Raw genomic sequence first — 21,245 nt, 5'->3', positions numbered from 1 at the left:
GAGCTGTAAAACATCGCAGGCCTGACAGGTTCTCTGGTGAGCCTCCGAGGTGAAATGGCACAAGGGCAATATAGCCCTGTGGTGGCTCGACTGAGGCTCACACTGGTGGCTGAACACTCAACCATCCATTTAATGATCACTTATGAAGAAAGGCTTCAGGAGACGAGCTGAACAAAGAGACTATTTCAAACTGGAATACAACTGAGTTTAGGTGCGTTTGAGGTGTCATACCCACTGTAAATAACGTCACAGAGAATTCAAGCTCAAACGCAACATCAGTAAGTAATCCCAGTTCTGTCCATATGGTGTTGTCCTCTACATGACATTGACCGTTTTTTGTCAAACAAGACAGATCTCAATTTAAAATGTGGAACTCCTGTCAACATACAAGCAGATTACATTTTAATGTATGCTGAAATATGTTTTAAAAAAAAACCTACATGTGATCCAAGAGTGGAAAATGTTGCTTACCTGCTGGTCGTGTCATGTTGAGAGGAAGCAGGCCTGAGATGTCTGGGTGTCTGGGAAAAAGATGAATGACTGGTGCAAAAAGAAAATGATTTCGTAGTTTGTTCCAAATCCTAAACCAGCCACTGCTCCAGGCTACGGCTGCAGACTTAAACTGTGGCACATGTGATTTCTTATTCCCAGCACAAATTATGATAGTTTGGACTACTGGTGCTCTGGCTCCGAGGCCCCTTGAGCCACAGGAAGAGGAATTGGTTGTGGGCTCAAATGAATCAGCGGATGGTAACAGGAATAATGTTCTCATTGACTCTGAATTTTCACAAGCAAAACAAAGACATTTTCAGTCCAAATACAACAGCTTTTATTGATGCGAAGCTGCACTTATCAATATTTTATGGGCAACAAAGAGGTCGGATGTCTGTGTGTAGTGTGTGAAAGTTGTTGCTTGTGTTCTCTTCCCCTCTACGGAGCATTGTATTGTTTTTCAGCTTGTTTTTGGTTTAACTTTATTGTTTTTCATTTAGTCTCACTGGCAATTGATGATACCTGCACATATTCTCTTGCACAGTTGGCGTAAACCAGTACAGAGCCATAGAGTGAGTGAATTCATCACAAGCATAGAAACACATGTTCACAATAACAAGTTAATAATGTCAGCGTTTACATATTCTACCACTGCTCCCATGTGGCCAGACCCTCAGTTAATGCCAATAAATAAAATAGATTCTTGGCCAAAGTTTATCTATACATACAAACATCTTGCATTGCAGTACATTATTTCAAATCGAGGGCCCTTCTGGTGGTCTGCAAATGCACTTATAGTCTACTATCTCATATTATAAGTATACCATCCATCAGCAGAGAAATTCCAGAGAAATCATTGGTGTAAGTGCTGCAGCGGAGGGGAAGACCTCTCGCAGCAACCGTGTGATACGATTTTTTGTCTAACTGATAACAAACCATTACAACTGAGGCATGAGTTCCTAAATGCAGGGTTGAGTGCAGGGAGCAGCCCATGTTTCTGACAAGGTGAAGCTTAACATGAGAACTAAATTCAAGGGTGGCCAAGATCCACGTGGGCCCTCTGCCAAGAATCCAATACAACAAATGGTCGAATCTGTGTAAGCCCCGAGGCTGACAATAAAGTCACTATGCTTTAAAAATGCTAACATCCTTTAATAGGTATGAAAGCCACTGCAGCAGAATACAAATCCTGGCTATTTTTTCTCCTGTTCCCTGTAGCCCAGACTTTTATCCGCTTCCATCCAGCACACCCTGTGAAGTTGATTAATTGAACACTTTGGGACAAAGGGGGAAACTTTTATCAACTTTGGCCGTGACTAACCCACAGTGTGTGGAGTTTGGGGAAATTAACACACAAAAAAAAAAGAAAGAAAGAAAAAGCTGCTTTGCTTTATCTCCTGATCACAAGACAAGGCAGTGAAGTGTTTGCCAAGAAACTAAGGTATCACAAAATCTGCAGAGATGGGCGATCCAAGATGATGAGGAGTCTCGTGTTGGTGGTGTTTGCCACCTGCTTTGGGACAGACATGAGGGGGAGCACAGGGGTAAATGTGGGGTCACGGCTGTCAGCAGTCTCTCAGTTATAGAGGCCAAGAGGGACTGCAGATATGAGGAGGGCAGAAACTACAGCGATGACATGATGGTGGTGGTCGGGGGGGTTATACAGCCACACTACCACTGTCTTCTTTCAGCATTGCAAGGCATATAAACTCACAGAAGAGCTGTGTGTGTGTGTGTGTGTGTGTGTGTGTGTGTGTGTGTGTGTGTGTGTGTGTGTGTGTGTGTGTGTGTGTGTGTGTGTGTGTGTGTGTGTGTGTGTGTGTGTGTGTGTGTGTGTGTGTGTGTGTGTGTGTGTGTGTGTGTGTAAACATTTCATTAAGCAGTTTTCTCTCAGGACTCTTATAAGATGCTCCCACAGTCAGATCTGTCCACGACCCCTATAAAAAGAGAGGGATGCCCACTTCCTGCTACCCTCAGGCATGCCAGTCCTGCCTCAAGGGAGAGGGGCCCCCCATAATTTATTATTTGTTCCCCTCTTGTTAAGAAAATACTTTCTCAATAGCTCTTTCTCCTTTGTATATTTTCACTGTTCTTATTTTCTTCCTTGATTCAACCCCGTCCCCTCTTATTTATTTGCTTTCTAAACACCAGCTTGGTTTGCTACATTCAACCTGTCATGAAGAGACTTTAAAAAATTACTTTTGTCCCCATTGAAGACAGTGTTTATTTGCCTGAGTGAACCTGCGGGGATAAGGGTATTTTAGGGATAACTATGCGAGCAGGGCCGTGCAAGCTGACCCGGGTTAGCATTACCTCAGGCCTTAATCAGATTCTACTGCTTCAGATTGAAGATATGTCGACTGATACACCGAGCTCAGATGTCATAATTTATCAGCCGGGTCCTGCCACTCTTAATGTAGCGACATTCCTGCACCACGTGAACTTAATGGGATGTTATATCCACAGCACATGTTGTGTGAAGTGGTTTCCTTCAGCAGCAGGACCAAACTTCAATTGAATCCCAGCAGGGACTTTTTTATTTTTTTGTTTGTTGATGTTGGTCAGTTTTTTTTTTTTGCTGCTCTCTCAACCCCCCTCATCCACAGAACCCATCAAGGCAAGAAGAAGAGGGATGAAAAGGCCACAGGACTGGCTGACCACTGATCCATGACTCAGCTTTGAAAATCTCCGCCCTCAAATCAAATTGTCCAGCTTCAAGGAGCGAAGGTGCCACAGTCCTGCCCCGGGCCACTCCATGTCACTGGCCAGCTTTGAGGGGTTAATGCGCATTTTTCTCAGTTGTCAAGGACGTGTGATGGGGGCAAAGGAATACAGAGGAGCGCAAGGGGTCACCACACTCACAAATATCCAAGAGAGTCCTTGAAATACTCAATTGTGCTCTAGAAGAAGCAGGAAATACCAACTTTCCAAGTGTAAGCACAAGTCATTTCACATCTAAAGTTTTTCCTGGAATGAGATTATATCCGGATCTCAATCTGGAATTAGGTTAACAGGAGATTTTTGTCATGCGGCAAAACCAGTTCACTGGTTTATTGACCATTTTGTGTCATTTAGAGAAGGATCTTTTCTATAGATATTGTATTATTTCAATGCATCACTTCACTGCTTTTGGATTTTTGAGAACATCTTATCTTTAGGTCGTTTTTTGGGCATTTTACCTGTTTATTATGTTGAAAGGTGTTACACAAATAAACTTACATTGATATGAACACTTTGGCTATTTTATGTTATTGGTCTGAATGTTGATTGTCATACATTTCAGCTCATACAAGACATTTCCTCAAAAAGTGCACCATTGAAGTCCATAAAAAAAAAGGGAAAACACAACTCCAAGTCAAGGTGAAGACATGACATCAGGAACGCTGTGTGGTCTCCTGGCTTTTGATTTGAGAGATACGGAGTTAAGCACTGAGGGAAAACAACGTCCTCCAGCTCCTCTCGTCCGACCTCCTCTGACGTCCTCCTGATTGAGCTCTGCAGCCCTGAGAAAACAGACACAGCGGCTTCCTCCTGAGCCGGCCATGTTTCATGTCGGGACAATTAAACAAGTCACATGTGGCCACCGAGCCCGAGCCCCTTTCTCCAGACACTGAACTCAATTATTACAGAGGCGAACTCCTCATCGCCACGAGTTCACTGAGTGTGGCTAATCTTATCTGATCCGTTATTAGCAGCATTTTTCATCTTTACGGCGGAGCTAACAAGCCTTTGAGATCATTAAATAGTGAGGAATGTTCAAATCTCAAGTTAAGCATGAAGATGAGTGAAAGAAGGATCACTGAACATAAATCACTTCGCCCTATGCGTCGTTTTAAAGCTCGCAGGCCACTCTCATGAAACGGAGAAAAGAAATCTCACAGTGTGATGCGATCTCTCATGCAACTAGTTTTATTTAATTTAAAATCTGAAGCACATTCTGACACTTGTGCGGAGGCAAGAACCAGGAATGATTTATCACAGACAGGTTTGTAGAAAATAAGGAAAAGATTACTAAGGAATGTATTACAAAAAAAAAGCTTATTTTTTAAATGGCAGCATATTGGGACATTGCTCTTCAAAGAAGGAATAATGAATCACACAGGCTTTTCTTGAAGAAAGATCCAGGTGCTGCAGAGAAACAACTTCATGACCCATTTGAAAAGCAAACACAGTTTTATGTGAAATCAACATAAACGTTTGAGTGTAAAAGCCAAAAAAAAAAAACACAGAGGGACACTTTAAGTTAGTGAGGAGAGGGAATTGTCAATATGTTTGTTAACAGTGACGAGGTCAAAGGTTAAGAGCTGGTAATCAGACAAAGTTCAGGTGATGGACGAGGTGGTATCAGAGGGAGAATGACACGACGGAGCCACACGGTTTAGATCGTGTGTGTGTGTGTGTGTGTGTCTGTCTGTGTGTGTGTTTGTGTGTGAGACTTGTTCGACAAAGCGGGGACAACACATTTATGAATTGTATCAGCGAGCTGGTGAAGATAAAACCCACTTAGGGAAATATCACTGCCAGACACTGAACGAATACGCACTCATCCTCCCACCTCCCTCCCTCCTTCCCTCCCTCTTTTAGACAGCTCCATCTTTCTTTAAGTCTCGGGGTCGTCTGCCAGTGACCTGTTATCAATGGCCCGGCTCGGGCCTCCAGACAGCATTAATCTGTCATGATAAGTTTACATCTGCTCAAACTGCTGTGTCGGTACCTTAAGCTTCATCCTACTGCTGATTTTGAGTTGGATTTCATGGTTGTCTTTTGTCAGTTTTCTAATCCATGTGTGGGAGGGGAAGCATCCAGCCGGCCGCTCCGACTCTTCAGCCTCTTCAGCCTCTTCTCACAGGTTGCACAGCCTCTCCTCCTCTTCCTCCACCAGACTCCTGAACCACAGAGACAAGAAAACACACAAACACACGGTACAGGTGAGCAGGAGACAGAACGGTGCAGGTTATTGAGGTTTGGAGTTTGTTCTTGAACCTGCAAACGTCAGTCGACAAAACCACCTCGCCGGCAGCTCACTGACATTTTCAGTATGAGTGAATCTGCTCTTTATTCTCTCAATCAGTTCATTAGCAAAGTCTCTTCAAATATGGTTTGTGAAAACTAAAAGGGTTGAAAAATTCCCACTTTCTTGAATTCAAAGATCTTTTATTGCCCAACAGATACTTGAATTACAGTCCTGCAGGACAAATAAACTTGACATGCTCAAACTGGAATCTGGATGATTTAGATATGGAATATAAAATTTGAAATAAAACGCAGAAAACTGGCCGATTATCAATTCAGTGGCTTTCCTGGAGCTTTCAGTCTTGAACCTTGAACCTTGAATGGACCTTGAGGTGAGATTGTTTTGTTGTGCTAAGTTTTACTGTTTGTTTTAACAGAACAAACCATCCACTGTTTTTCCTCCTTTGCCTCACAGATGTCCTCCTTTATTTCTTTAAGCTTTTCTTCTTTTTCATAAATAGTCCTTCATCTTGTAAAATTGTTTCCAGGTTTGCCTTGCTTTGTGTGAGCTCGATCATCTCTCCCACTCTGTCGCTAGTCTTCCTCGGTAATCAACACCATTTTTAGCCTCTTCCCTTTGTTTTCCTCTTGTCATACTCTGCTCTTTCAAATAAATTTTTACAACATCCCACCCTTGTTAAACTAGAGATCGTACAGGGCTTTTAAATCTCAGTGTCAGAGAGTTCCCTTTTGATGCTGCTGTCATATTGGAGACGTTATCCCGAAGTCCAACACTGTTGGACTTTTAAAGAAAACATCTGCCTGCTGCATCTGGAAACACTAGTAATCAGAGTGGTGAGAGTGAATCAGCAGTGAGAGTCCAGAAAACAAAAATAGAAATCTGAGATATCGTATAAAGCTGTAATTTATAAAATGTTTGATAACAACAGTGTTAGAACAGGCCCTCGAGTCGTCCAATGCTACTTGTTCACTCCACTAAATCGGATTTAGTCTTCAGTTGAGCTACTTGTTGCACTGTCATGCCGACCCTACTGGATGAGTTACTTTGTAATATGGTTCACATTAGCGGTGAGCAAAGGCAGCGAGCATCTGCACAAACTGCTCCGAGATGCTTTCACAGGCCATAAGCCACCCGGTAATGGCAGCCTGGGGTCATTAGGGTCTGTTGTGCAGACAGTTTGCCACGGCATGGAGAGAATAAACAACCACCATTTTCATTTCTTATTCATGGTTTTAATCACGGATGACAAAACACCCGGTAAGTGAAGAGAGGGAGGAGGAGAAAAAAAAAAGTTGGCATTGACTGTGTGCCTTTCCTTTGCTTTAAATGTCTTTGGGACAGTCTGTTGGGTAACGAGAGGGAATTAAAACTGTGGCGAATTTGGAAATGTGTGGAACTGAGTGGGGGGTGCTGACATTAACAGGCTGGCGTGGAGAAGAGCTGGCGGAGGCCCAGCATACAGCGCTGACAGTGTGAGGTCCTCTTCGCCCATTCTAATGAGGCATTGTGAGCGTCTGAGCTCAGGCCCGCGAGCAGGCAGGGGCCCCCCCGGGGGTCACATGCAAGTTGGATTGGGAGCGACGGAGGAGCCGTAGGAGGAGGAAGTCCATGGCAGCAGGACGAGATGGCTGAAGTGCGTCACTCCACATACCAGGATGGCAGATGGTTAAACAACCTCAGCGAGCAGAGGCAACGGCATGAAACATCTTCAAGGTCACGTACAGGAAACTGCAGAAGTTATTTCCTCCGACCCCGCCGGCCCCTGATCCCAGCCCTTTGTCTGCAGAAATACCTCATTACAGACATAACGGATGTCCAGGTGACACTATATGAGATGCTCGGACAATACATGGGCCTTAACACAGGATCTTGCGGAAATACTCCTGGTATTATTCACCCTGATGCTTTTGTAGAGATGTTTTGTTGCAGAGGAACGGACTGACGGTGACAATAAACACGTCATTTGCACATTTCCACCTGCAGTGCCTTTTTTTCTTCTGTGTGTGTTTTAAGATTGGCTCATATGTAAAGAATGTCAAAAAGTAAACAAAGCATCAAGCTGATCTGAATCTAATGAAATCATCCCGGGATCATTATGCGCTCTGCTCCCGACGGCTCATTCTCCTCGACAGGTTTAAATAATGTCTGGCACTTTATTGAGCACCGTAGGGGACGTCTGTTTTCATTTCGCCTCCTACCGCAGAGATGGGAATCTACAATATACAGTATGTCAGGGAGGGCTCAGAGTCGATGGGCTTTAATTGCAATCAGAAGCTACGGCAGCTTTAACAGGAGAAGACAAACTAATCAGTGAAGTCACCTGGTTCAGTGTTTTTGTTGGACAGAAAACCTCCGTGTTGCTGCTCAGACCAGGTGAACCATCCCAGCTCCCCGGGGCTGGTTCAGGTCGAACTATTGACGGAGAGCCGCGCTACAAATTAGACTTCACTTTCCATTTTACATCTGTGGTGTTATTCTATCATACTGTAGCAGACATACGGTGTGTGGTAAAAATGTAGGGGTCTCGTTTGAGAATAACACCCTGCAGCTAAATTAAGAGGAGAACAGAGTCATGGAGAATGACTGTAATCACTGTATTTATGGCTGCTTTTTATTACAGAGTGTGTAAAAGAAAAGCGATCAAAACATTATAGTCTCTTATTGCACATACAGCCTTTAAATTAAAACGTAATTTTGGCAATAAAGTAAGTCCCAGGAGGTAAGAATCAATTATATCTTATCTTATCTAATCATTACAGTCTATAAAAGACATGATGTCGCACACTGAGCTTCTTATGAGTGTAACCTGTCACCAGCCTGCGTCAATGAAGACGATCAAGTTTCAAGCGCAGTGTCTTCGAGGTAATATTGTCAGATCTAATTATGCAATTTAATTTCTTTACAGCTTTGTTTCATTCCTAATTAAAACGACTATTGCCTGAATATTTCATTTTCAGGCAGTGGCGGAAGTGCTCAGATCCTTAACTTCAGTAAAAATGTGAAAATATTCCAATATTAGTAAATGCAAATTATTATTATAAGTAAAAGTTCAACGTTATAAAGTGTTTTCTGGAAAATGCACTTATAGTAGCAAAAGTACTTGGTACGTAGGCTATGTGCCGTATAATATCATTAATACATTACATTGTTGAAAACTATTACTTAATACTGCAATCGGTCTGAATTAGGTAAATTTTGGTATAATAATAAATACAGTACTATCATTAGATACTGTAAATGTAAAGCTGTGTGATATAAAATAGAATAAAAGTGCTTGAGGAAATGCCAACCACAGGTTTCAGATGTTTTTTTGATGTTGCTGAGCTCATTTGATTGTGTGTGTGTGTAGTTTTTGAGTTTTGAGTTGTGAAGACCAGAGCATCTATTATTCAGAGCGACTTCACACAAACAGAGAGAGAGACATCAGACTGGTCTGACCTGTAGGCAACAATCTCCATGTCTCTGGCCATCTTCTCACTGAGCAGCTCCTTGTAGTCTTCACACTGCTCCTTCATCTGCGCTTCCAGCTCAGCCTCCTGGTGCCGCATTTCATCTATAGTACACTGAATAACACACACACACACGCCGAGACACACACATACACACACACACACACACGGTGGATGAGATTAAATGACATTATTAGTCCAAACCACTGGTCCATTACAGCCTATGATTACATTAATCAGTCCACTCTCGTACCTCCAGCTCAGCAATCTCCTCCACGTGTTCAGCCGTCTTCATCTCAATCTCGTCCTCCAGCTCCTCATTACACTTCTCGAGCTCTGCAAGCTCCTGCTCCAGCTCGGAAATCTACACACACACACACACACACACACACACACACACACACACACACACACACACACACACACACACACACACACACACACACACACACACACACACACACACACACACACAGCAGAGGTAAGTCTTTGAAAGCAGATCCACCTCTGTCTGAAACGGACTCACTGAGACATTTCTACTTAATTATCTTGTTAGTGACGATGTAACAATGCCAGACTGTGAAATCACAACCCCTTCGTAGTAATTTTGAGTTTCAGAACAGCAGCCCTGGAGTTGGCAGACATTATAAGCACTTGGACCTGGGCATTCGTAGGTTGATGATTGAAAACCCAACATCTGACATACAGTGTTTAACTTGTTATGGTGTTAGGGAACATATTAGCAGCTGTTTACATGTCCAGCAGACACAGAGCAGTGCTCATCTCAGCCATGTTTCAGGCCACCTGACAACCGTTAATTCCTCTGTTTACTCCTCATTCACTTCTGTTTCATTCACTTCACCATTTCCTGAGAAACATATCTCAGCCAACTGCGAGATATTTGACTTTTTCCCAACTTCTGTTTGCCAACAGCTGCATAACTTATTCTGCTGGAGACAGGGATGGGTAGAGCAGGATTTGTGGGTTTGCAAACCCCAAAACAACTAACTTTAAAGTCTGGTGATGATTATAAAGTAATTTTATCCATGTTTTATACACACAAAAGCAAAACATATTGAGCTCCTACTAAACCCCAAACCCTAAAGTGTGCCAATTGGTCTGACCAACACAGATAAATCAGGATACTCAACTTGTACCACAAACTAACGGAGGAGCATCCCTCCCCTGGGTCTGAGGCGGTGGCGTCCCGCCGTGAGTAATTACAGGAATCACAGAGATTCAACAATTAGCTGTCACCACCAGATGGAGATCCAGGCGGTCCTGCTCGTCACTCAGCGAGCCGGGGCCAGTTACTACTCGCAGGCTCGATGACGACTCCCTAACCTGGTCAAGTGGTTTACTCACACACTCCTCCGTTTTTGTTTTTTTTTCTCTCCCTGGCATGATAAGTGGAGGCTTGACCATGTGTGAGTGTGAGTAGGGGGAGTAGTGGCGCACAACCCCATCGGTGCCTGCTCCATTATATACATTTCTGCGTCAGGGCTGATTTCACTGCAGTCTGTTTGTTTGGCCATGTTGTGTCTCAGTGAGAAACCAGACCCGAGGCATCCATCACAGAGCGAGAGAGGAAACAGAGCAGATCAAGCCGTGCTGTCCATCCGTCAGGCTGGATTGAGCAGAGCTGGAGGCTCGTGAGCTGCATGTTGGAGCGAGGTGGTTAGATGATGTCGAGGTAGAGAGAGAGGGAGAGAGAGAGAGAGAGAGACAGAGCTCTGCTGTGGTTACACAGGCTCTGTGTTTATTTAAAGAGCTGGAGGTAGAGCCACAGCCACAGTAATGAGAACCAAACCGCCATGTTTGTTACAGATGTGGTTAGGTGTCAGCTGTGGTCTGACCGCTGATGGATGTAGGAGAGACGAATGAGAACGAAGAGGAGGTTGTTTCTGTTTACTCTGATTGTCCTACTGTGATTTTTTTTTTTTTTTTACCTGAGTCATAATTTCCTGGTGCTTCTTCGCTTCGCTGTGTGTCTTTTGTTCAAAGCCCGGTTTTGCTGCCTGGATGAAAAATATAAGGTTTATTTCCTCTCCTCCATTTGAAGAGGAAGTCTCCAGTCAGTGTGTGTGTGTGTGTGTGTGTGAAGTTTTAAGACGTTTATGATGCTGCAGCCGCTCTGAAAGACTGTACTTAATAACCGAGGACACAGAGGGCAATAAATCCCGTCTGAGCTGAAGTCGAGCCCTTCACATCTCCTGCTGAAAGTGTCCGCAGAGTAAACACTCTGGTCAGCAGGATCTCCCACACTGTTGCTCTGCTGTCACTCAGCCGCCCTCCACTCCCTCGGCCTACTGTGGGAAACCATTCATTTGCACCATTATGTCTGATTTAGGAGCTGATGGTGGACACAGAGCCAGTGGTGGGCTGCAGGACTCCCTCTTTTGCTTTGTCAGTAAAGAGGTGGGAGATGTATTATGGGAAGATCTGAATCAGTAGGTAGCAACCGGGGGGATTTAAATAATTTATGAATGTGGGACTATGGGGGTCAGTTCACACTCCAACATAGACACATAAACATACAGGATTTTCCTACTTGGCAGAAGTGGTTTTTGTAGATTTATACCTTCATCAGGTTTTATTTAATGTAGATTTACATCTTAACAATCAAATTCTCATCTCTCTGAATAATCCTAAAAACATGTTTAACTTCTCAACAGTTTTCAAGGACACAGTCTGTCTCAAAGAAAGTGTTTGACGTTGACTTATTAGCTTTATTTGCTTCTTTTCTTTTTTAGCCAAGAGCTAGATAAGATCGTCAACGCCCGTCTGAATGGTAAATACATAAAGCTACTCCTAACAGCCAGATCACCAAACCTGTAGGACGGCTGAGGCTCAGTGTGCTAAACTAGGCTTGTCAGCTGCAACGTGATGCTTCTCTTCTAGCTCATGGCAACAAAAGAAATAAGAGTATTCCCAACATTTGACATTTGCATGACTGCAGTTCACATAATACTTGTACATACAATGTACATGTCATTTAGGTTACTTTCTTTTGTATTTTTCCCGCTCTCATTCGACACAATTAGAATATTGAAGGTGCGTGACTCATCTCAAAATCTTGGCAAATAAAAAAAAAAGCCAAACCTCGATGTAAAGCATTGCACTGTCCCTTTAAATAACGATCAACTTACCTGCACCTTCATCTCACTGCTGTCTTTTGGAAACTCTTTGCCCTCCGGCCCTGCAGCTTCTCCCGCCTCCACTTGTTTCCCATCAGCAGCACTGAGGAGCAGAGCGGACGGGGCTGCACCAGCCTTGTACTGCAGAGACAGACGGAGAGGAAAAGTTTGAGGGGGATATGAAAACCTTTCAGTTTCAGTCTGCAAGAGACCACGGAGGAAAGAGCTCTCTCTCTCTCTCTCTCTCTCTCTGTGGGGCAGTTAAGTGCACTCTGACAGGGGGAGCAAAGAGCAATCAGAGCCTCTCATCCTGGCTGATGGTTAAACCTCTCCTTGGGTATTGCCACATTCCTGATTAGATGGAACAAGTGTAGTCGAAATGAGCAGCATGAGGGTGCACAGGTGTGTGGGAGTTAGCCCAGCAATCACCATTACTGTTCAAACCCAATAGCAATCATTTTAGCATCAAGACAATTGCGCCTCGTAATGGAGGCAAGGAACAGACAGGACGGTGTCCAGCTGGACCGAGAAGAGACAGAGTGGGAGGGAGAGAGAGTAAATAGATGTGGTTCAGGGGAACAAGACACACCTATGTATCTAGACAGACACACAAATGTATAAATACACCCCTCACACACACACACACACTAGCGTCCACTCCACTGCAGCAGAGGAGCCTGGGAAGGCGGCCAGCAGTCTGATTACAGCCCTGACCTCTGGACCAGACAGACATCCTCACCCCAGAGGGGGAGTGACCCCAAGGAGCTATAGCTTGACCCCAACGCAGCACCTCTGTGCTCGTAACGCACACACACACACACACACACACACACACGCTCACATACAGGTAGAGGCACGCACACACATACAAAAAGCATTTTGTTGGAGTTCAGAACTGCAGCTCCGATTCTCAAGTTCTTCCCCGGTGTTGTGTTAAGAGGGGAAAGAAAACAAGCGGGAGTATCGTCGTGTGATTTGTGAAAGCTGAGATTTACATCTGGAGCTGAGCGGGAGGTTTCAGAGGGAGAGCGAGGGTGATGTGGTGAAAACAGGAGGTCAAGTGGTCAGTAGGAGGATGAAGATGGCAGCTCAGGATAGTGTTTATCAAGAATATAGATTTTCTTCATTTAGATAAAATGTAAAGAAAATATAAAGGTGTGAGTGACACCCTGTGAAACTCTATGTTGCACTTTTGGCTTTCTTAATATGAACACACTCATGTGTAAGTGGACTTTTATTGTTGTAACTTAGTGGAGGTGGAGCAAAACATGTTGTCCTGTGGTTTTCAGTCCAGGGGCTGAGACCCTCGAAGGGGTCACAACATAAATCTACTTCGATGAAAAGAAGAAAAAGAGAACTTCATTGACTCGTATTTAACTTTTGTTATGGTACCTCCTCATTTGGTGCAACTAACAACTCATAATGTGTGTTTTCATCCACCAGTTTTTATAAAATTGTAATTTGAATAAAATTGTAATTTGAAATAAACCTGAGTGGATTCGCTCCATATTTGAGTCAACGTGTAGCAAGAAAATGCGACAAACTGCAAAGTAGTATTGAAATACATGATGCGTTTGATTTAAACATCTACTGGAGAGATCAGAGCTCAAATTAACACATGAAACAAAATGTTGCATCTCTATTTTGTTGTTTTTTACTTTGTTTCCCACAGTCTGAGGTTTGACTGACACTTTTAATTTCATTGTGCCCTTCTGTTCAGCGATGATTTAATGGCACCTAAGGGAAAAGTTAATACCAACATCTGTTGATCCTGTTGCACTCATCTCTGAATATTCACATAAAAGGAGTAGATCTGAATGCAGAATGTGAATTATTAGTCAACCATCTGTTTTTAATGTAAATTCTTAATGTGAAAAGTAGCTAGTATCCACAGCTGTCAGATAACAGATACAATATTTGCCTCTGAAATTTAGTGGAGTAGGTGTATAAAGTAGCACAAAATGGAAATACTCAAAGTACAAGTGCCTTAAAATTGTACTTAAGCAAATACTTAGTTTCCACTCTTGGTGTGTATGAGATTTGTCACTTGAGTTCACTCCTCGTGTGAGTGCATCTTTAGCCAGAAATAGGACTATGACTCTAAAAGTGTATCTGAAAAAGCATTAAGCACAAAAAGGTCTCCGATCCACGACATGTTTATGTGTCTGATGCTTCAGTGAGTCGTACCTGGAGGCTCTCAGCCAGCTGGCAGTAGTACTCCTTTACATCCAAGGCCGGAGTCATGTCAGGGCTGCTAAATCTAAGAGCAGCCATCGCTCCTGCAGTCGCCTCAGCTGGATCCAGCAGACTCTCCACCTCCTGCTCAAACACAACACACATCGAAAAAAAACACACAGTGGTGAAAACGTAAAATGAAAATGAGTAAATCATTTTACTTGACTGAAATTTTAGATGCTTGTACTTGAGTATTTCCACTTTATGCTGTTGTTTTCTTCTTGAGTTAGTTGACAGTTGTCATGAATTAAAGGTTGAAGCCCTAACTGTATCTAAACTAAGTCACTGTCACAAATGAAGTGGAGCAAAGATTACTGCATTTCCCCTTGAACTCTAGTGTAATAGAAGCATACAATTGAAATACCCAAGTACAAGTACCTCAACTATAAAATACTTTGCTTGTACCATTGCAAATGAAAACACACTGTACATGTTCTTGCATTTACACATAACACTGAGGACCTCATCATGTATGTCTACAACTTCCAATATGCAGTGAAAAAAAACATCCATTCCCGACAAAAATGAACTGTTACAGAGCTGCGGTGGCAGTCGGAGGTATTTTTTCCCTCCACCTATAGAACGACATGGCTGCGGATTTGTCAGGGGAATATGGGCTATCTGGAGGTGCTGATAATAACAACAGTTAATAAAACAAAGGGAACTTCTGTTTTCATTTGGTATTCAGCTGCATTTCCCGGACTGTGAGTTATCGAGCGTGTCCCTGAGGGAGTGTGTTAAACGCCAGGCGGCCTGGCTTTGCAGAGAAAAACACAGAGTGATGGAAATGCTCCAGCATCAGCTCCCTCTCTCTCTCTCTCCCTCTCTCTCCCTCTCTCTCTCTCTCTCTCTCTCCCTCTCTCCCTCTCTCTGCCTGCAGCCTCTAGATCTGATGCTGTGGCGCGTCTGTCATCTCCTGGTGATGTGGAGAACAAGGTGGAGAGCGCAGGGTGTGTGTGTGTGGATACGACATAGGCAGTGATGTGTATTGCATATAGTTGCAAACATGTGCCTGTGTTAAAGGAGTAGTTCCACATATTGATTAAACCCTTATTTGCTTCCGTGCCAAGAGCTTGATGATGGTATTGATAACACAAACCATTTTGTTGAGTATAAAGACTTGTGGAGACAGACAAGTGAAGCATAATCATGTTTTGTATCATTTGCATGAATTTAACCACTGGATTTTTTGTCTGAATACAACCCGAAAAGCAAATCTTAAAGATGTTAGCTTTGAGCTAACTGGATACACCTGTCATGTGTGTGTCGGTGTGTGTGTGTTTGTGTCCGGTTCATCTTCAGACTGAACTTTGAACCAGAAACTTAAGTTCTTTCTGCCATCAGCCTCCGTTTTCCTCTCATCTCTGAATGTTTCATAAAACAGATTCATAAAAACCTGGGAGAGATGAAAAGCTGAAACATTTTCCGCCTGTATGGATGCATCGATCTTGTGTCAACGGGTACGTTTCCATGACTATATCTATAATTCACTTTATATTCTGTCTGTATACTCAGTGAGGCTACAGCCCACAGATCTTAGCATAGCATTAAGACTGGAAAAATGGAGAAACACCTATAGCCAATACGATTCAGCCACTAAAACTCTATTGTAATCACATTATCCATACAAAAACCAACGTTTAAAAATAACAACTTGTGGTTTTATGAGTGGTTATGTGTTGGACTTTTTCTTGGCTGGACGCAGTAACTTCCAACAAAGACATAGTCCAACACGTCCAACACAGGCCGTCGGTGGAAGGTGCCTGCTCTTCGCACCAAGAGATTTAAGGTTTCCTTTGTCCCCACGGCCATTCAGTTGCTAAACAGTAGATAATTAATTGTATTTATATACAGACTGTTTATGGCTGTTGTAACCTGTTGCATTTGCACTTTAGGCCCCTGCTGTTTATTATTTATTTGTTTGTACAGTGTACATTATTGGCACTTTTTAATCATATTTTATCTTGCAGTAGGTCCTTTTAATCTGCCCATGATGATACGTTATATGTTACATGTTATTTGGTGTTGTCTATTTGTGTATGTGTTTGAATGTGCGGATCTTCAAATCAATTTTCCCTGTTTGGGACAAATAAAGACACTTTGACTTTGACGTAGCCCCTGCGGTTTCTGTATCAATTCAACAAATAAGACATACTGTGTTATTCTGTGAGCTTTGAATGCTTTGGACAGAGTCAGGCTAGCTGGTTTCTCCTGTTTCCAGTCTTGATGCTAAGCTACGCTAACTGGCTTTTTGGCTGTAGCTTGATATGTGCAGAAAGTAAAAAAAAAAGAGACTCAATCAAAAATAAAAACATTCAAAAAGTCTTAATTCTGACTTGTTGCATGGTTTACTAGATTGTATGTTTTGTAATGTAATCCTCTGTTGACATGTCTGTTTTGGACTACGACTCTCCAGCAAGGTGACTGGGGTCATCACAGTTGTGTTTGTCACCCCGGGTCTGGGCATTTCTCCAACACCTCTGCTTGACCTAAGTGCTACATTTAGAGTCAGTTTAAGGCCATAAACTGTTCCTGCTTCATCACACTGGGGCCATATATCTTCTCTCTCTCTCTCTCTCTCTCTCACCGTGTTGTGCTGGGCCTCCATGTTGGCCAGCTGCTCCTCGTAGATAGCCACTTGCTCCCTCAGCGCCAAACACTCTGCTGTCACAGCATCCACTTCCTGCAAAGAAAACCAAGTTAACAGAGAACAGGGCTGAAGGTAAAAGAAGTTCAACTTAATTTGCGGAGGTGTCTGAGAGGAGCCGTGTGCAGCTCGGAGAGTAAATCACACCACAGGTTGAAATAAAGTGGAAAAGGTCTTTGCTTCCCACCCCTGAACACCCCCCTTTTAAAAACTATCAGCACCAGCACATCCACCCTGTTTCACTGAACAGCAAGTAGACGCCGCAATGCAGAGGAAGGGGGAGGAGGAGGAGTAGGAGGAGGAGGAGGAGGAGGAAGATGAGACGGAGGCTAAGTAGACACAAAAGCCCTGTCCACCAATCCATTCACCAGCAGGGGTTCTCAGCTCATCTACTCCTTTTTAAAAGAACCAGATAAATTGGCATTGGATGCAATTACTGTGGCTGCCTGCATTTACATGTGGACACACACAGGGAGGGTTTGGTGGCGAAGTTGCAGAGGGTGGCGGGGTCCCTGATGGACAGCCGTGGGCTCAAGTCTCTCCTGCTGCTGCTGCTTGTGTTCAAATATCATTCAGCAGCTGGAGAGAAACTCGTTGTAAATCACCTTTAGTAGCCCACAACTTTAAAGCACTGGCCACTTTGGGCCGGCAGAACGAGCTGTTAAACATTAGCACAGTGTAAAGTGAGTTTGGCAAACAAACTGTTAAAGTTGACTATTTTTTTGCATTCCAGGGAGAAAAACTAGTATTGATTTTGAGTTGAGTCTGTCCACATATCAAATATAAATTCAATATTTACTCGCAGCTCTGTTTTGGTTTCTACCAATTCCTGAGGGATTTATTTGGCTCTTCGGCTGCTAACTGCTCCGTGGTGAGAGTGGAGCTGCAGACCCAAACCAAACCAAACAATGAGCTGAAGGATCAGTTAAAGCTTCCCAGACAGAGCTGATGGGAGCTGCAGATTTCGATGATAATTCTCCGTGGTTTCATCACAGTGTGCAACTCTTTTCACCATACACTTTGTCATTAAATCATTTTTACAAAAACACCGATTGGTGCAGCTTTAAGGTTCATCGGCTGTCCAAAATCCAGTGTCCATTTGTTTTTCAGTCTTGAGAGGTTGAAAAATCCATGATTTTGTCATGTTTTATAATTGTTCTTGTTTTTCCGTCTTTGAGTGGCTGAAAAAGTATTTTGTAGGTGGGCCTGTGAATATTTGTCCAGGTCATAGTTATCTCAAGGAAATTTAAATCGAATGCAACTGGACTTGGTAATTTGTCTAGGAAGACGTTTCACCTCTCATCCAAGAGGCTTCATCAGTTCATGTACGCATCTGACCAGGCTGGGACTGGTCTTTGTATGTGTTTTAGGACTTTGTATGTGTTTTTTCACCTTCAACATCACTGCAATGACCTGCACTGGTCTCTTCATTCATCCACTCCCTTGTGTTTGTAATGTATTTATATTCTGGTGAAGACTGTTTAACTCACTTCACTTGTTCTGTGTTTCTGCCACAGACACCAACATCTGGCAATGTAAGAAAAATCACAGAGAGACGATGAAGAGGAATAAATTTGTGAGCCCTGAAACCGGAGCAGAATTGGCAGGAACGAGGCAACACAATAGCCAGTAGTAAACTTCAAACCAAACCAAACGTGCCTTGTTTCATTACTGTCAGTCTACCATTATGTTGAGAAGACTGCAGCTTAGTATTCGCTCCTCTCCTCCACATCTCATCTCTGCTGCTCCTCTACCTCCTGACTGATTCCCCACCAAGTGTTGTCACTGTGCAGCTGCTTCCAATTCACAACCAGAGGACGGAGCCAGCAGGAACATTACGGCACCGAATTACAGCCTGCATTACATCTGTAAGGGAGAAATTAAAGCCTCTCTCGCATCTGGTCCGACTGAGAGGAGATGGCCTCTGGCATGAGCGAGGGTGGGGAGGTTTTTTTTGAAAAAGTTGATGGCTCGGGTTGCAGTGGGCCACCAGCCCAGACTGTGTGACTGCTGGTGATCAACACCCATTGGGTAGCGCTACAGAGGAGCAGCTGTGCAGAGTTTCAGCTGATTCACCGGGCGGCGAGGGAGGAGAAGGAGCAGGGAGACGTTTGACAACACTGCCACCTAGTGCTCAAAGTATTTATCACAACGAAGACCTGCTAGTGTACCGAAGTTATCATAGGTAATCAGATTTTTCATTGATTAATTTGTTCATCTTGTTTGCCAGTAATTATAATAACTTCATCCAACCCCAATCACATATATTCTTAAACCATTTTGACCTTTATATATAAACCTGACTGTAAAAATACTTGCACATAAACACTGCTGTTCTAACAGGCCAATGATATGTCACCTGACTCATCTTGAGCTTTACCCATCATGAGCTTAGAAGGCAGAAACTGTGCTTTTTATTCTTTTTTGGTGCTGCGTTTCATTTCATTAATGTTTTTTGTTATACTGCTACTTTAACAGAATGACGAATAGTAACTAGTGTTTGACAAAGTATGTGATATGTAAGTGAAAAACCCATCGCACTTTGTTACAATAAGCCATTAGCTTTATAAAACTCAAGATGTTGTTAACATTACGTGTTATCTTCTCGCCCTGGCTTCATCTAACTTTTCAGTCGTCTTCCAACATGATTGCCTTTGTAATTTGCAACTGTTACCTCAGCAACATCTTGTCGTTCTTCCTGGAGGAAGACCCTCTGCTGTGCAGCTGCCTCGTAGCTTTTCTTCAGATATTCAAGCTCCTTCTGCAGCTTCTCGGTGTCACGCAGAATCTCATCCTGCAGGGAGACGCAGTGAAGACGGTGATGGATCTTGACAAGGTTATAAATCAGGGGCCTGCCGCCTGTCAGTGTACAAGCTGAAGCAGAATGTGTGAGATGGATGAGATGTGCAGGGGAAAACTTAATTGAGGCACAGAGAAACATGCAGCAGACACACCCATCAGCACCAGCAGCAGCAGCAGTAGCAGTAGCCTACCCTCTCCTTGCGCAGTCTTTCCACCACTGCATCCAGGCTGTAGTCACGCTGAGCCACAGTGGAGGTGATGCTGGGGGAGGCTGGTTGACTGTTCAGCTGCTCCTCCAGTTCCACAATCTGACACTCAAGAGACTCATTCTCTCTCTCAAAACAACGAGCCTGTACAGGACACAGAGCGGAGGGGGGGGGGGGGAAAGTCACGTACAAAAAAGCCACGACACTGCAGAGGAGGAAGGGGAATAAATAAAGTGCTGATGTGTGAGTAGTAGCACTGTTTGTCCTCACCAGTTCAATAAGCCTGATCAGGCGGTCGTTCAGGGCAGAGATGATGGTGCGGTCCTGGACAAACCGGCTCAGACCCTCCTTGTTGAGAGACTTGGCCGCAACAAAGTCTAACTTGTCACAGTCACAGTCGTCGACGGCCGCACCCCTGACAGAAGAACACACACACACACACACACACACACACACACACACACACACACACAGGACCAAAGGACCTACACTGAATATTTTGGTGGAGATGATGTGGCCCAGCTTCACACATGCCTCCGACCAGGACACACTCACACATTCATCAGAGGTGAACTAAAGCAAAAAGCATTTCTGCCCTGCCTATCACAGGCAATGGACACGATGGATCATGACATATTTTTCCATGAGCGCAGAAGGCATTTGTCATCACCGTCCAAACTGAGCTAACATTTTCCTTTAACCACTCCTAGTTAGCATACAGTATATGATCGCCATTTAACCATCTAGTGCAAGGTTTTCAAAACATTAAACTGCATCTTGTAGCTTACAATTTTAAGTGTTTTCAATGTTTTGTATGATCACAGCTGTATTTAGATGTTTTTTGTCCCTCTTCAGCCACTATTAATCAAGTACAAAAAGATGTTACTACACTTGATACTCTACATTTCTACTAGTTATAATAACTTCATTATAGCATTATGAAAATGTATCGAATGTGTTTATAAATGCTGCAATAGCTGGTTAAAGCCAAGTGTTGCCTCAGTAGGGCCTAAGTATATGTAAATCCTGCATCACTCCTTGACAAACTTCACTTCTTTGGTAAAGAACATCTTATAATCTACACATTTTTACACTTTAACGTGTCCATAACTCACTAAAATCTCTAATTATTCAAGTGTCATAATGTAAAGTCGCCCTGTAGAGCAGAGACTCAGACTGACCTGACTTTACCCCGGTACTGGTCGGCACACTGCTGCATACCCAGGCCCCCGTTTCGACTCCAGCTCTCCTCCTCAAACAGCTTGCGGTAAGAAGACACTCTGAACATGGCCATGACTCCAA

General features: G+C 43.5%; 1 protein-coding gene across 1 annotated transcript; it reads right to left on the bottom strand.

Annotated features, from left to right (window-relative positions):
* Window positions 1-5,198: 5,198 nt before the first annotated feature.
* Window positions 5,199-21,237, bottom strand: vimr2 (vimentin-related 2; the record flags this gene model as incomplete). The annotated part of the gene is made up of 10 exons (XM_083980483.1): window positions 5,199-5,378; window positions 8,906-9,030; window positions 9,170-9,280; window positions 12,066-12,194; window positions 14,241-14,372; window positions 16,876-16,971; window positions 19,610-19,729; window positions 19,929-20,087; window positions 20,214-20,358; window positions 21,125-21,237. The coding sequence occupies 10 exons, from the start codon at window positions 21,235-21,237 to the stop codon at window positions 5,336-5,338; spliced, it is 1,173 nt and encodes a 390-aa protein (XP_083836609.1). The 3' UTR covers window positions 5,199-5,335.
* Window positions 21,238-21,245: the final 8 nt, after the last annotated feature.

Source organism: Trachurus trachurus (genome assembly GCF_905171665.1).
Source record: "Trachurus trachurus genome assembly, chromosome: 10".
In the NCBI taxonomy this organism is placed as follows: domain Eukaryota; kingdom Metazoa; phylum Chordata; class Actinopteri; order Carangiformes; family Carangidae; genus Trachurus; species Trachurus trachurus.
Note: the sequence above shows the minus strand (reverse complement) of the source record. Positions and strands in the feature narration are given on the sequence as shown.